This window comes from Sminthopsis crassicaudata, chromosome 6 (assembly GCF_048593235.1).
Source record: "Sminthopsis crassicaudata isolate SCR6 chromosome 6, ASM4859323v1, whole genome shotgun sequence".
Taxonomy (NCBI): Eukaryota; Metazoa; Chordata; class Mammalia; order Dasyuromorphia; family Dasyuridae; genus Sminthopsis; species Sminthopsis crassicaudata.
The window spans coordinates 239,290,805-239,306,802 of record NC_133622.1 but is presented as its reverse complement, the minus strand read 5'-3'; the positions used below and the strand labels follow the sequence as shown (position 1 = coordinate 239,306,802).

At 32.9% G+C, this 15,998-nt stretch overlaps 1 protein-coding gene and 1 pseudogene across 1 annotated transcript; both read right to left on the bottom strand.

The window, feature by feature from the left end:
• Positions 1 to 3,134: 3,134 nt before the first annotated feature.
• On the bottom strand, positions 3,135 to 4,070 carry LOC141547672 (olfactory receptor 5D18-like). The gene has a single exon (XM_074276138.1). The coding sequence runs from the start codon at positions 4,068 to 4,070 to the stop codon at positions 3,135 to 3,137; it is 936 nt and encodes a 311-aa protein (XP_074132239.1).
• Positions 4,071 to 7,681: 3,611 nt separating this feature from the next.
• On the bottom strand, positions 7,682 to 8,593 carry LOC141547430 (olfactory receptor 5D13-like; annotated as a pseudogene).
• Positions 8,594 to 15,998: the final 7,405 nt, after the last annotated feature.

Genomic DNA, 15,998 nt, shown 5'->3' with positions numbered 1-15,998 from the left:
TAATTTATAAACCCTTTTGTAGTAACAAAATTGAAATCTGCACATGGCAAGCTTGGAATTGATGGAACTGATCAAATGTTTTGTAATTGTATTAAAACCAAAAGTAAATTTCTGTATTAAATCACATAGCCAGGAAAGGCATTGAAAATTTCCGATCAGACAATTAAAATGCAAATATGCCCCTTTCTTAGTATCACTCACCAAGGAGGACCTCCACAAGAGTTAATTTACAACAAATTTGAAACTTTCCTAAGTTTTTTTCTTAAATATATATTCCAAAATGTATGATGTCTGTAAGAAATTTCTCATCCCTGTGCAGTATTAAAGCATGTGTCCAAAGACCTGAATTCCAGATGCAATTTGCAATGTGAAAAGATGAGGAAATATTTTATTCTGTGAATATTATACAAAGTGGTAAAAGCTCCATGTACTTTCTATACTAAAAAAAAAAATAAACCACCTTTATCATTTCAATCTGTGCATTTGTGTGTGTGTGTTTGTGTGTGTGTTTGTGTGTGTGTGTGTGTTTTCCAAATCTTTTCTGCTGATAGCATGGCTGTCATTTTGTCTTATTACTCTAGATTTACCATGTCAGTCAATATTCATTGTTTAAATGAAATTGCCCTTCTATTACCCATATCTATTTGTCATGTAATTGTCTGGAGCAAAGATATAAAAACTGATTATATATGTTTTCTTCCATATCATTGATATTCTATTATCATTGCCATAATTTATTATTGTTTATTAGGATCTAGATGTCTCAGAGGATAGAGTGGAGGTATGGAGTAAAAAGATTTTAATTCAAATGTGTGATCCAGGGCAAATCATTAAAAATGTTTGAATCATTTTCTTTATATCTGACATAGTCTAAAGAAGAAAAGCCCAAATGGGATCCAAATGGGAATCAGACACAGTTGAAAATATTGAACAATAGTAACTCCTTAATCTAGAAGAACAGTTTAAGAGGTTCCTTTAAAAAAAAAAGGATTTTTACCCCAAAAATTAGAATCTGGAATACTACATAATATGTAGATAATTCTAATGTAAAAGAGATAAGTATGATGCAAGTTCAAGGGGAATATGCCAAAATAAAATATGTTGGAAAAAAGAGGGGGGAGAAGAATGCTGCATATGGCACTCATCCACTTTACTTTTCACCTTGATCAATAAATCAGAAATAAAGGCAATGTTCTCATACTCTAAAATGTTGTACATGGGTGGAAAGGAGTTTTGTTATTTTTTGGAGAAAGAGAAGAAGAAGAAAGATTTTTTTTTAAGCATTGGACATTCAAATTCACACTATACATTGTCATTTTAATCTTTGTTGGCTTCAAAAAAGTAAAGATCAAATTTAACTTATCATAACAATTATGCAAACATTTAACTTGAAATAAGATAGATATTGTTTCACACATATACACCTTTATTTTTCACATAGATAGAAATATTTGGACTAAGAGATTTCAAATTCATTTAAAAGCAATATTGAATTCTAAGTAGCATTCTATCATCATATGTTTTTGTTCTCAGTCAGAATATATTGGTGTTATATGCATTAAATTGAGATTTGGAAGTGAATCAACTCTTAAACTCAAGATAAATTTTCCCCAACACTTAATGTTTGGGAAATCTACCTTTTGTGAGAAAGGAATATTTCTATCTGATAGTTACAGAGTGGATATTGAATTAATTCAGACCAAGGATTTTTTTCCTTTTTAATTTTCTTAACCATAAATCAACCTATATGGGAACTCTTTCCTAGAAATTAATTTGTTAGGATATAATGAGAAAGCAAAAGAAATCAAAATTTTAAATTAATGAGTATTTCTGCTCATTGCTTTTGCTCAGACATATTAGAGGAAAATATTGACTCTACTAATTATCAAGACAGGCAATATGGATCCTGATATGTCTTTGACCAATATTTGAGAGATCTAAATCATATGCCCAAAAATAGTCCTCCTCTCATTATATTAAATGATAGAAATTAGGAACATTTCCTCTTTGAGGGAATATAAACTGTGACTCCACCACCATGAGGGATCTTTAGCCTGAGAGACAATCAAATAATCATCCTTTATTAATTATCTGCTAGTCTTATTAATTATATGATTAAATTACCCAGAAACTATGACTGTTGCACTTATTAATTGCCACACTTGCCACAATACAATGATCACCATGAAGGTCATTTGTTCTTGTTTAATGCCTTGCAGGTATCATTAGAAACATTAATCACTTCTATTAATCACTAACTACAACAACAATGAGATTTCTAAATATATGTATAGATTCATGTAAATGATTAAATATATATTTATATATGTTTATATAAATATGGACATGTTTGCAAGCACAAACCTATATACAATCTGTTTGAGGGTAATGAATACATGCCATTAGAAAATATCTCAGCTTTAGAAGTTGGTGCTTCAATTGATCATTAAAAAAACTAGAAGTACTAAATGCAGAGATTATGAATTTAAATTTAAATTTAAGAAGAGAGGGATATACCTATTATTTTCAGAAAATAATGCATTTTTATAAGGTAGTTTACCATTGCATTGAATTACATCAACCTGATAATATTTCTGAGTGTTTGATGATCCCCACTCTCTTCTTGGATCAACAAGTCACATCTGTCAGTATCTTATTTTTTAGCACAATTTCTCCCAAGTCCATCATGTTAATTCACCTCCTAGAGATAGATTAGGAACATCTAAAAACAACTAGGGAAGACCAGAATAAAACAAAACATCTGGTTTAAAAAAAAAATGATTGCATTCTGCTTGTTATATTAAGGGAAAAATATTTAAGGTAATGTGATGAAGACCAATGCAAGGTCAAGGGGATTTGGGCAGCTACTTTTTTTTTAAGTTCTCACATTCTTATTTCTTGTAGATAAAAAACAGTGGAGCACTCTTGAAAATAAAGGAGCAAATAAAGCTACACACCAGATGAGTATAAGAACGAGTGAATATATTTATTTTTTATTTAGTGAAAATCAGTTCAAGCTAATTCTTTAAACAACAAAGGTTGATACTGCTTAGTTTTTGCTGTTAATTTAGATGCTGTTATAGTGATGGTGGTCATAGTGATGTTGAAGATGATGGTGGTAATTTATTGAGAAATCATACTTTGACCACTAACTTCTTGAGTGCTTCCTTCACTTCATTGTTCCTCAGACTGTATATAAGAGGGTTCAGCATGGGGATGAGCACTGCATAGAAAACAGTTCCCAATTTAGCAGTAAACCAGGAGTTTTTAGTATTGGGTATACAGTAGAGGAAAATGACTGTTCCATAAAAGAGTCCAACAGCTGTCAAGTGAGAAGCACAAGTAGAGAAAGCCTTGTGCCTTGCCCTAACTGAATGCATCTTCATGACAGTTACAAAAATAAAAATATAAGAAGAAATTATGGCCATGAGTGTGCTCAGCATATTAATATTAGTTACTATAAAAAGAATCAGCTCACTGAAATGTTTGTCAGAGCAAGAGGCATAGAGTATGCCAGAATATTCACAAACAAAATTGTCAATTATGTTAGTCCCACAAAAAGATAATGTAAGGAGAGAGTAGGTGAAGGTCAGAGTGAAGAGTGTGCCCCAGATGTATGCTGCAGCCATCAACAGGACACAACGTTTCTGGGACATGATGACCAGGTACAAAAGGGGTTTACAAATGGCCACAAAGCGGTCATATGCCATCACTGCCAACATGAAGTTGTCAGTCAAAGCACAGGTAACAAAAAAGAAGAATTGTGTGATACAAGCAGAGAAAGACACTGTCCTATCTTCGGCCATTAAATTTTCCAGCAGCTTTGGTACAACTGCAGTAGAGTAACAGAAATCCACAAAGGACAGATGTTTTAGGAAAAAATACATTGGAGTGTGCAATTTGGGATTCATAATAATGATTGCAATCATACCAACATTTCCTATCACAGTGATCACATAGATGGTCAAAAATATCAGAAAGAGAAGAATCTGAAATTCTGGAGAGTCAGAGAATCCCAAGAGAATGAGAATAACTGGAGCAGCACTGTGATTTCTACCAGAGATCAGCATGGCTAAAGGTGAAAGGAATTTTAAGATATATCCTGAAAAGAAGAATAGTACAATGAGAGAGGCATAGACAAGTGGTATATCTCAAGAAATGAAGACAGAGGACATTTAAAAAATTATATGTGTCTGATATGAATGGCAAGTTTCCCTAGTTGATTAAACATCAATATCGAACTCAGAAAGGTTCTTATATTCTCTGACTAATACTAACCTTTGATTCTACCATAAAATTAACCTGATCTTCTGGCAAAAATACTTAACTTCTCAGTAGTCTCAACAACTCACTGATACCCCAAGTGGCAGGTCAGATTTCAGTCTGATTAGGAAAGGTTGAATTCACAAAGAAATCTATTCATACCAATGACATTATATATTTATAAATTAAATTAATTTGTAAATTAATTAATACCAATTCACTTTTGAAATTAGTATTCACTAAAAACCCAAATCAAATTTGGTTTTGTGAAAAATTCATAAAGGATAGATGAGAAAAGGATGTAATAAGATGTACTCATAATTTAGAGGACACCAAATAAGAAAATTAGAATTTAGAGGAGATATTATGTTTGCATCTGAAGAGGGAGTAGAATTAGGGGTGAGTAATAGGATTGTCATGGTTCTGAGAATAATACCAGAAAATACAACGTCATCAATATGAAATGAAGCTAATCGAAGCAATGTCCAAATACAAAATCCAAAGCTATAGAGAATGGAGAACACAACATGCTCTTACCTAATAAAACTATGCTTGTTAATTATCTAATCTAAAAATACAAATAGTTGAATAATTTTTTAAAAGTAAAACACAATCCAGAAATTATGTCCGCTATCATTTAGGGTAATCTATTTAAAATCTTCCCAACCATTAGTTACCATTCTTATTTCTCTAAAATTGTGATTTCTAATCTTATAGGAAAAACCTTAATATTCAAAAACCTTCCTCTGTCTGTAGTGTTAGACAGGGTATTGTCAGAAATGTAGAAGGTGAAATGTTAACTACCTGCAAAAACCCATTTTGCCTGCTAGTTTTATTTTTGCTTTTCAAATGTGACATTTACAGTAATAGATTTAAGACTTATTTTCATTTCATGAGGACAAACAAGGAATTCGGCTCATTCCTTGTCTCTATAATAATAGAGCAGAGATAAATATAAATAAAAATGAGTAGAGATTGGGGAAAATGCTAATTTGGAACAGCAGAAGATTCTGAATAGAAAGTTGACTCCTGGTACCTTCATCTTATACTTGATGGAAGAAAAGTCTTTGTTATCATCTGGATCATTCTTGGTACAGAGCATCTAGAAAGCTAAAGAAAATCGTCAAGTCCATTGGTAGAAAATTCAAGTCTTGTTTTTAAGTGGGAAATACCCAATTGCACAGCCTGATTTCTATAATGTTCTAATTAATAATGACGCTTTTTTCAGTCAAAGTATACTGATCATAAAACCCTGATTCTTCCTGATTTTACTTGTACAATTGACCCTACCTGAAAGTCCCTCCATTTTCTTATTCTATTTCTTTCAGAATTTGTTCCTTTTTGACCTTTAAGAAATGTTTTCTCAGTATCTAGCCTTAATGACTACACTTTTATTAAAATTAATTACCCAAGTTATCTACAAGATTTAATGCACATTTAGTTTTTGGTCTCCAACATCTGAATTGATAGGTTGTGTGTGTGTGTGTGTGTGTGTGTGTGTGGTATTGAATTGAGAGACTAATGCTTCCTAGCATCCTTGGGGCTTAGCAGAGAACTCTCAGAACAATAGCTATCCATGTGTAATGATGATAGTGAAAATGATGATGTAAGAACAGTACCCACCTTCTTTACCTGGCAGTTGTTTTCAAATCAACAGATTTGCAGAAATTTTGTATTATCAGTCTTGGGAGCAGAAAATAGAAGGGATTTTTGAGGTATATCTACAATAATTTCTAGAGATGGTTGATTCCTAAGTCCATGAATGTTGAACTTGTAAATAGTAGCAAACAGTGTCCATTAGTAGAAAATACTATCTTTCCTCAAATTTTATCAGAATCAGAACTAAAACAGTAATGGGCTTTCGGATAATCTATGAAAATGGAAAATTAAATTCCTTTTTGAACTGACTGCTATAAGACAAAGTCTATTGATGCAGCAAAACTCAGAGTGAGAAACACATCTTCCTATTGTGCAAATCACCTGATTCTGCATGGATGCTGCTAGCTTTACATATATCTCAACACACAATATGAAAGAGATGCCAGGAACTAATGACTTTGTTTGGCTACAGTCCAAATAAATAATAAGTGGAAATTCTGCCTTTAGAGAATAGCATTTCCTTGAAATCAGAGGGGATAGTTAATATCAGAGGTTTATTTTCCATTCCATTTCCATTATTTTCCATAGTATTTGGAATCAACTAAACTCTCATTTTACTGTCATTAGTGAAGATGTCCCCAAAAAGAAGCAAAAGAAGGAAACTATAATTCAAAATATTATGTGTAAACATCCAACTTATTAATTGTCCCATAATGGAGTTTGATGGTGACTGTCCAGTATAAGAAGATAGTAAACATAAGTACCAAATAGGATAACAATCTAGGCTTAAGATATAGAATGACTTCCACAATTATCTTAAAAGATTTTTTTACTCTCTTGTTTTATTCCCATTCCATAGAACAGTATCTTACAGAAAGTAGACACTTCATTCATTTATTTCTTTTTTCATTCATTCAAGTGATTTTTTTAAAAACATAGGCTAAATTGGTGAGATCTTAAGAAATAAAAGAGGATAAATCAGGAAGTTATAATGTATTGCAAAATAAGTGCTTGAACATTCTTCAATTAGTAAATGGTCTAAGAATATGAATAGACAATTTTGAGATGAAGAAATTAAAGCCATTTCTACTCATATGAAAAAATGCTCTAAATCATTATTGATTTAAAAAATTCAAATTAAGATAACTCTGAGGAACCGCTACCTCAGACTGGCTAAGGTGACAGAAAAAGATAATGATAAATATTGGAGGAGATGTGGGAAAAGTGGAACACTAATATATTGTCAGTGATTGTGAACTGATCCAATCATTCTGGAGATTAATTTGAAGCTATGTCCAAAGAGCTAGAAAAATGTATACTCTTTAATCCAGCAGTGTTTCTATTGAAGCTATGTCCCAAAGAAATCATAAAAAAAGGAAAAGGACCCACATGTGCAAACATGTTCATAGCAGCCCTTTTTGAGGTGACAAGGAACTAGAAATTGAGAGGATGTCCATCACTTGGGGAATGGCTGGATAAGTTATGGTTTATATATAAGTTTCAGAATATTATTATTTTATAAGAAAAAATCAGCAGGATGATTTCAGAAAAGCATGGAGAGAGTTATATGAATTGATGTGTAGAACCAAGAGAATATAGATTCTGTACACAGAACTGATAAGATTATGTGATGATCAATTCATATCGATATAACTCTTTTCAATAATGAAGTGATTCAGGATGAATCCAATAGACTTCTAATGCCAGAAAGAGGTCTATGAGGACTTAATGTGGATAATAACATAGTATTTTCACTTTTTGTTTTTGTTTGTTTGCTTTTTTCTCATTTTTTTCTTTTTGATCTGATTTTTCTTTTGCATCATGATAAATGTGGAAATATGTATAGGGTTTCTTTTATATCTTTGTTTCTCAGACTATAAATTAGTGGATTGAGCATAGGGATTACCACAGTATAAAAAACTGAAGTCACTCTAACTATGAGCCATGAGCTTTTGGGATTAGGAACACAGTAGAGGAAGAGGATGGTCCCATAAAAGATGGTAACAGCTGTGAGGTGGGAGGCACAGGTGGAGAAAGCTTTACGTCTCCCGCTTGCTGAATGCATTATTAGAATGGTGACAAAAATGCAACTGTCAGAAGTAAGGATAATGATGAGAGTGCCAAATGCATTAAAATTAGCAACAATAAAAAGTATTATTTCACTAAAATGTTTATCAGAGCAGGAGGCTGATAGGATGACAGAATACTCGCAGAGAAAATTATTAATAATTTTAGTCTCACAAAATGACAAGACAATGAGAGAGTAGGTAAATAGAAGGGAAGAACTTATTCCCCATGAATAAGCTGCAGCCACCAGAAGGGCAGAAAGTTTCTGTGACATGGAAACAGTGTAAAGCAGAGGCTTATAAATGGCCAGGAAATGGTCATAAGCCATCACTGCTAGTAGGAATGTCTCTGCAACTACAAAAGCAGCAATAAAAAAGAATTGTGTGTTGTAATTTTTGAAGAAGATAGTTCTGTCTTCCACAACCAGGTTTTGTAAGAGTTTGGGTGTGACTCCAGTGGAGTAACAAAAATCCACAAAGGACAAGTGACTGAGAAAAAAGTACATGGGCATGTGGAGTTTGGGATTATTTCTGATGATCACAATCATGCCCAAGTTTCCTACCACAGTGACAGCAAAAAGGCAGATTTATAGATTGGGATAATCTGAGAATCCTAAAAGGATGAATACCACTGAAATACTCTGATTCTTTTCAGTAGTAATCATGGCTCCTCTTCAAAAGAATTCAAAATAGATTCTGTGAAGGAAAAAATGAAATAACATGAGTTACCTAGGCAATGCAGCAAATGAAATCCTGAATTGAGAATTGAGGAAATGTATTATTAACATTTTTGGAAGCAACATGGATTAATTTTAAAATAAGTATTATTATAAATGATATTTTCATTTTGAGAAAAAATAACATAATAGGAAGAGGAAAAATGAGAAAAGAGAGAGAAAGAGAGAGAGAGAAAGAAACAGAGCAAAAGATAGATTCTATTCTAAATTTAGAGGAGGAAGGATTTTGAGAAGTTATCTAGCCAATCTGCATTAGGGAATAAGGATCCTCTTTACATGACCATTGGCAGGTCATTGTCTAACCTTTGTTTAAGGCCTCATAAAAAGGAGAACCAAAATATATTAGGAGAAAGTGTTTCTTCATGTACCCATAATTGTCTTTAGAGCTTCTGACTATTGGCCCATATTATTTGTGCCAATAATAAAAATAACTAGTTTTTTGCACATTATAACTCTTTAAATTCCATAAGGAGTACCTCTAAAACCTCCATCTCTTAAGTGTCATTTTCTAAGGGGAGATAAGTTAAAAAAAAAGTTTGCTTTGCAATAGCTATTTGTTTATAGCTTTTGAAAGGGGACTGCAACAGAAGGAACCAAATGAGAGATGAGTCTGGACACATTGGCAAGATTGTTCCATAGTTAGTCGGAAGCAGAGTCAGCACTCTGCTGTTCTCCATCCATCTACATGTGAATTCATTTTTGTGATGGTGACAAAAATTAAAACAAAGTTAGTGAAAATAGGTTTGAAGATGCTCAACACATTAAAATCAACAAGGATGAAAAGTATCATTTCACTAAAGTGTCTATCTGAACAGGAGGCAGAGAGAGAGTACCTGCATATTCACAGAGAAAATTGTGAATAAGTCCCACAAAAAGACATCTAATGAGAAAATGGGTAAATATGAGGGAAGAACTTATTATTCATCTTTCACCAATCTAGTGTTTATGATATACAATTATTTATGTTGTCTCCAACATTTCTAAAAGAGATGGTGAATAGAGCAGTGATGAACTGAACCAACTACGCCAAGCGAAAGAACTCTTGAAGATGACTGTGAAACACTACAAAGAATTCCCAATCCCTCTATTTTTGTCCACCTGCGTTTTTGATTACCTTCACAGGCTAATTGTACACTATTTCAAAATCCAATTCTTTTTGTACAGCAAAACAACTGTCTGGACATGTATACACATATTGTATTTAACTTATACTTTAGCATATTTACCATGTATTGGTCCACCTGTCATCTGGGGGAATGGATGGGGGGAAGGAGGGGAAAAGTTGGAACAAAAGGTTTTGCAACTGTCAATGCTAAAAAATTACCCATGCATAGATCTTGTAAATAAAAAGTAACAATAAAAACATAAAAGAGATGGTGACATTTTTGAAGATACAGAATATTTATTTTTTTACCTAATACCTAAACAATAAAATGCTGCATTATAGATAAATAATAATTGCTCCTTGATGATTGTTGGCTTGTTTCACTTGTTAGCCCTTCAAATCGATAAAGACAATAATCAGTAACCTTGAATGTTTTCTATAGTATGCCAATAACAAATTCTTTCACCAATTCTCCTTAAGCATGTATCAGAGGTCTTTTCACACTTCTCTGTACTCTTTCCAACTTATTCTTCCCATAATAGGAAACTCAGATCTGAAGACATATAGTTTGTACAAGAGTATGCAAGAGTATAGAAGAATTCCTTCACTTCAATAGAGGGATACTGTCCTTCTTTTAATTTGTCTCTTATAATAAGATAGTACTCTGTTAAGTGATTTCTAAAAAACTTGAAATTAGATATTATCAAATCTCTTCCCTTTATGAAAAAAAAAGTTAATTCTTCTTTAGCTTCCTTAAAATCAATGGATATTTTATTTTATTAAATGGATTTTTGATTGGATGCTTTCTAAATTTATTTATTTCACTGTTATTAAAATATGTTGATTGCTTTAAAATTATTCTTATCATTGAGCCAAGGTGCATACCAGACCATTGCCATTTATTTTGTCTTTTGTCTTCCCAATGGACTTTGTTGATTCTGGAGTAATAATTGAGGTTGAGAAATTTGTAGTTCTGCCATGTGTAGATGTGAATGAAATGATAAAATGAAAATGAGAAAAGGCAAGAGAACATCATATGTAATTATAGCAATATTTTTGTAAGAACAACTTTGAACAACTAAATTATGCTGACTATTAAAATACTCTAACTACAAAGGTCATGTATAGGATGGTGCTGTCCTTACCCAGAGTAAGAACTGGTAAATAGAATATTTCTAAAATGATTTATATAAATATTTGTTTATACATATATTGGTATGTATACATTTGTGCAAATATGCAAATACACAGACATAAATTTATAATACATGCATCTAATGATAGACATCTCTTGGTTGAAGGCAATGAGGGGAAAGGAGGGAAAGTATTAATTTACCTGTTTCATAAAAATAATTAACATTTTAATGTTATAATTTCAATAATAATAATTTAGAGTCAGAGTGAGATAACTCTTTGAATTATATTTGATAGCTAGAATTGATAGAATCTGATTCATAGAATCTTTGATTCTATAGTTATAAGGAACTACAGGTATGTAAACTATCACCATTGATAAACTTGAGACAATCTTGCAATGCTTAGCTTCAGATGATAGTTTGCTTTTCCCATTTTCAGCTAGAATGTTTCACAAGTAGAGTATAAAGACAGATTCTCCTTATTCCTAATCAACTATTTTATATTCTATATTGGGATCCTTCTCTATCATTCTTTTTCAATTCCAACATGCATGTTTCTTTTTACTTTTGCCACATATATATTCTGGTTTATCTCCCAACAATTTTCCTTCATGAAGACACAGTTGCTAGTAACTTGCTCTCCTCAATAATCTCTGAAGATAATACGTATTTCTTTCATGCTTTTGTACATACATTACCCTAAAAGGGTAGTTTTCTCTTGTTCGCTACTAAGTAAGTATAGAATTTCATTCATAGTTTGCTCAAATTAAACTTTTTCTGGAAATCCTGCCTTCCCCACCCACAGCCATTCTTTAGCCATCTCAGTTTCTGCAGACTTCATTGTAGCTGCCAATGATCATTTAACATTAGCTGCATGAAATTAATATTGATCTTTGTCTATATCTGTGTTATCTTCCCATATGTACTAAAATATTTTGGGAGGAATACAACAAACTTACTCTGATAACTCTGATTGATACCACTTAATATCAAATTCCCTACATAACTAAAAAGTGAATGATGATGATAATGATGAAGGTGATCTGAGATAATTCCACCCTTTCCCACTTTTTTGACTTTATCTTTTAAGGAACTATTGAAAGGAATATTCTAGTTTCCAATCACTAAACCAGAGGGAAACGTGAAAGTGAGGAAATAACAAGACACTTCTACTCACCAGAACATTGAATCTCCTGGATGTTTCAATTCTTAGAACAATAGGTATTGCATCATCTTTTTTTAGAGCCCCAAGTTTGGGTGATTAAAATACTGAGTCCTGCTTTCTAGGGCCCCCAAGTTGGGGGTGACAAAACATACCATTGCTTTTGAGAGCCCCCACACTGGGGTGATTAAAATATACCTTCCTAGTGGAGAAGTGATGAGCTGGGACTCTGGAGGAAGGTGGGAAAGTGGAGTCCATTTATTTCAAGGGCTTTCTCTTTTTTTAATAATGTAACAAAAACAATTCTGAGCACATGGGATCATATAAAGAACTTGCTATGTAGTGGCCACCTGGTATCACTCTTCCACCTGCTATCACTCTGCTTCAATCTCAACACAGGTTGTTGCTGCTCCTTGACTTCTCAGGAAGGCCCAGAGCCCTTACGGGAGATGGGGAGCTGAGCCAGACATTGTTAGTAGGTTCCACCTTATACTTTTTTTTTTTTTTAATTTTTTTTATTATATATATATATATTTTATAATATTATCCCTTGTATTCATTTTTCCAAATTACCCCCCCTCCCTTATTCCCTCCCCCCGACGACAGACAATACCATACATTTTACATGTGTTACAATATAGTCTAAGTACAATACATGTGTGTGAATATCATTTTCTTGTTGCACAATAAACATTAGAATCCGAAGGTACATGCAACCTGGGCAGACAGATATTAGTGCTAAAAATTTACATTCCCCTCCCAGTGTTTCTTCTCTGGGTGTATCTACCTCTGTCCATCATTGATCAACTGGAAGTGAGTTGGATCTTCTTTATGTTGAAGATTTCCACTTCCATCAGAGTACATCCTCATACAGTATTGTTGTTGAAGTATACAGTGATCTTCTGGTTCTGCTCATTTCACTCAGCATCAGTTGATTTAAGTCTCTCCAACCCTCTCTGTATTCCTCCTGCTGGTCATTTCTTACTGAGCAATAATATTCCATAACTTTCATATACCACAATTTACCCAACCATTCTCCAACTGATGGACATCCATTCATCTTCCAGTTTCTAGCTACAACAAAAGAGCTGCCACAAACATTTTGGCACATATATGTCTCTTTCCGCTCTTTAGTATTTCTTTGGGATATAAGCCCAGTAGTAGCGCTGCTGGGTCAAAGGGTATGCACAGTTTGATAACTTTTTGGGCATAATTCCAGATTGCTCTCCAGAATGGCTGGATTCTTTCGCAACTCCACCAGCAATGTATTAGTGTCCCAATTTCCCCACATCCCCTCCAACATTTGTCATTATTTGTTCCTGTCATCTTAGCCAATCTGACAGGTGTGTAGTGGTATCTCAGAGTGGTCTTAATTTGCATTTCTCTGATCAGTAGTGATTTGGAACACTCTTTCATGTGAGTGGATATAGTTTCAATTTCTTCCTCTGAGAATTGTCTGTTCATATCCTTTGACCATTTATCAATTGGAGAATGGTTTGGTTTCTTATAAATTATGGTCAGTTCTCTATATATTTTGGAAATGAGACCTTTGTCAGAACCTTTGTTTTTAAAAATATTTTCCCAATTTGTTACTTCCCTTCTAATCTTGTTTGCATTAGTATTATTTGTACAGAAACTTTTCAGTTTGATGTAATCAAAATCTTCTATTTTGTGATCAATAATGATCTCTAGTTCTCCTCTGGTCATAAATTCCTTCCTCCTCCACAAGTCTGAGAGGTAGATTATCCTCTGCTCCTCTAATCTATTTATTATCTCCCTCTTTATGCCTAAATCATGGACCCATTTTGATCTTATCTTGGTATATGGTGTTAAGTGTGGATCCATATCTAATTTCTGCCATACTAATTTCCAGTTTTCCCAACAGTTTTTTCCGAATAATGAATTTTTATCCCTAATGTTGGAATCTTTGGGTTTGTCAAAGATTAGATTGCTATAGATGTACCCTTTTTTGTCCTTTGTATCTAATCTGTTCCACTGATCTACCGGTCTATTTCTTAGCCAATACCAAATGGTTTTGGTGACTGCTGCTATATAATATAGCTTTAGATCAGGTACACTTAGACCACCTTCCTCTGAGTTTTTTTTCATTAGTTCCCTTGCAATTCTTGACCTTTTATTCTTCCATATGAATTTTGTTGTTATTTTTTCTAGGTCATTAAAATAGTTTCTTGGGAGTCTGATTGGTATAGCACTAAATAAATAGATTAGTTTGGGGAGTATTGTCATCTTTATTATATTCGCTCGGCCTATCCAAGAGCACTGAATGTCTTTCCAATTATTTAAATCTGATTTTATTTTTGTGGCAAGTGTTTTGTAATTTTTCTCATATAATTCCTGACTTTTCTTTGGTAGATGGATTCCCAAATATTTTATACTATCAACATTTGTTTGGAATGGAATTTCTCTTTGTATCTCTTGCTGTTGCATTTTGTTAGTGATATATAAAAATGCCGAGGATTTATGTGGATTTATTTTGTATCCTGCCACTTTGCTGAAATTTTGAATTATTTCTAGTAGCTTTTTAGCAGAGTCTTTGGGGTTCTCTAAGTATACCATCATGTCATCTGCAAAAAGTGATAGTTTAATTTCCTCATTTCCTACTCTAATTCCTTGAATCTCTTTCTCAGCTCTTATTGCCGAGGCTAGCGTTTCTAGTACTATATTGAATAGTAATGGTGATAGTGGGCAACCTTGTTTCACTTCTGATCTTACTGGGAAAGGTTGCAGTTTATTTCTATTGCATATTATGCTTACTGACGGTCTTAAATATATACTCCTGATTATTCTAAGGAATAATCCATTTATTCCTATACTCTCAAGAGTTTTTAGTAGGAATGGATGTTGGATTTTGTCAAATGCTTTTTCTGCATCTATTGAGATGATCATATGGTTCTTATTAATTTGATTATTAATATGGTCAATTATATTAATAGTTTTCCTAATATTAAACCAGCCCTGCATTCCTGGAATAAATCCTACTTGATCATAGTGTATTATCTTGGAGATGATTTTCTGAAGTCTTTTTGCTAATATCTTATTTAAGATTTTAGCATCAATATTCATTAAGGAGATTGGTCTATAATTTTCTTTCTCAGTTTTCGATCTACCAGGTTTAGGTATCAGTACCATGTCTGTGTCATAAAAGGAATTTGGTAGGACTCCTTCATCCCCTATTTTTTCAAATAATTTATATAACATTGGGGCTAATTGTTCTTTAAATGTTTGGTAGAATTCACATGTGAATCTATCTGGCCCTGGGGATTTTTTCCTGGGGAGTTGATTAATAGCTTGTTCTATTTCTTTTTCTGAAATGGGACTATTTAAGCAATTTATCTCCTCCTCTGTTAATCTAGGGAGCCTATATTTTTGGAGGAAGTCATCCATTTCACTTAAGTTATCAAATTTATTGGCATAAAGTTGGGCAAAGTAACTCCTTATTATTTCTCTAATTTCCTCTTCATTGGTGGAAAGATCCCCCTTTTCATTTGTAAGACTATCAATTTGATTTTCCTCTTTCTTTTTTTTGATCAAATTTACCAAAGGTTTATCTATTTTATTGGCTTTTTCATAAAACCAACTCTTGGTTTTATTTATTAATTCAATAGTTTTTTTACTTTCAATTTTATTGATTTCTCCTTTTAATTTTTGTATTTCGAGTTTAATTTTTGGTTGGGGGTTTATAATTTGGTCTTTTTCTAGCCTTTTAAGTTGTAAGCCCAATTCGTTAATCTTCTCTTTCTCAATTTTCTTCAAATAAGCCTCTAAAGATATAAAATTTCCCCTTATTACCGCTTTAGCTGCATCCCAAAGATTTTGATATGATGTCTCATCATTATCATTATCTTGGGTGAAATTGTTAATTGTTTCTATAATTTGCTCTTTCACCCAGTCATTCTTTAAGATGAGATT

Excerpts from the sequence above, each read along its gene's own strand:
- LOC141547672 (XM_074276138.1), bottom strand. The coding sequence starts at position 4,070 with ATGCTGATCTCTGGTAGAAATCACAGTGCTGCTCCAGTTATTCTCATT.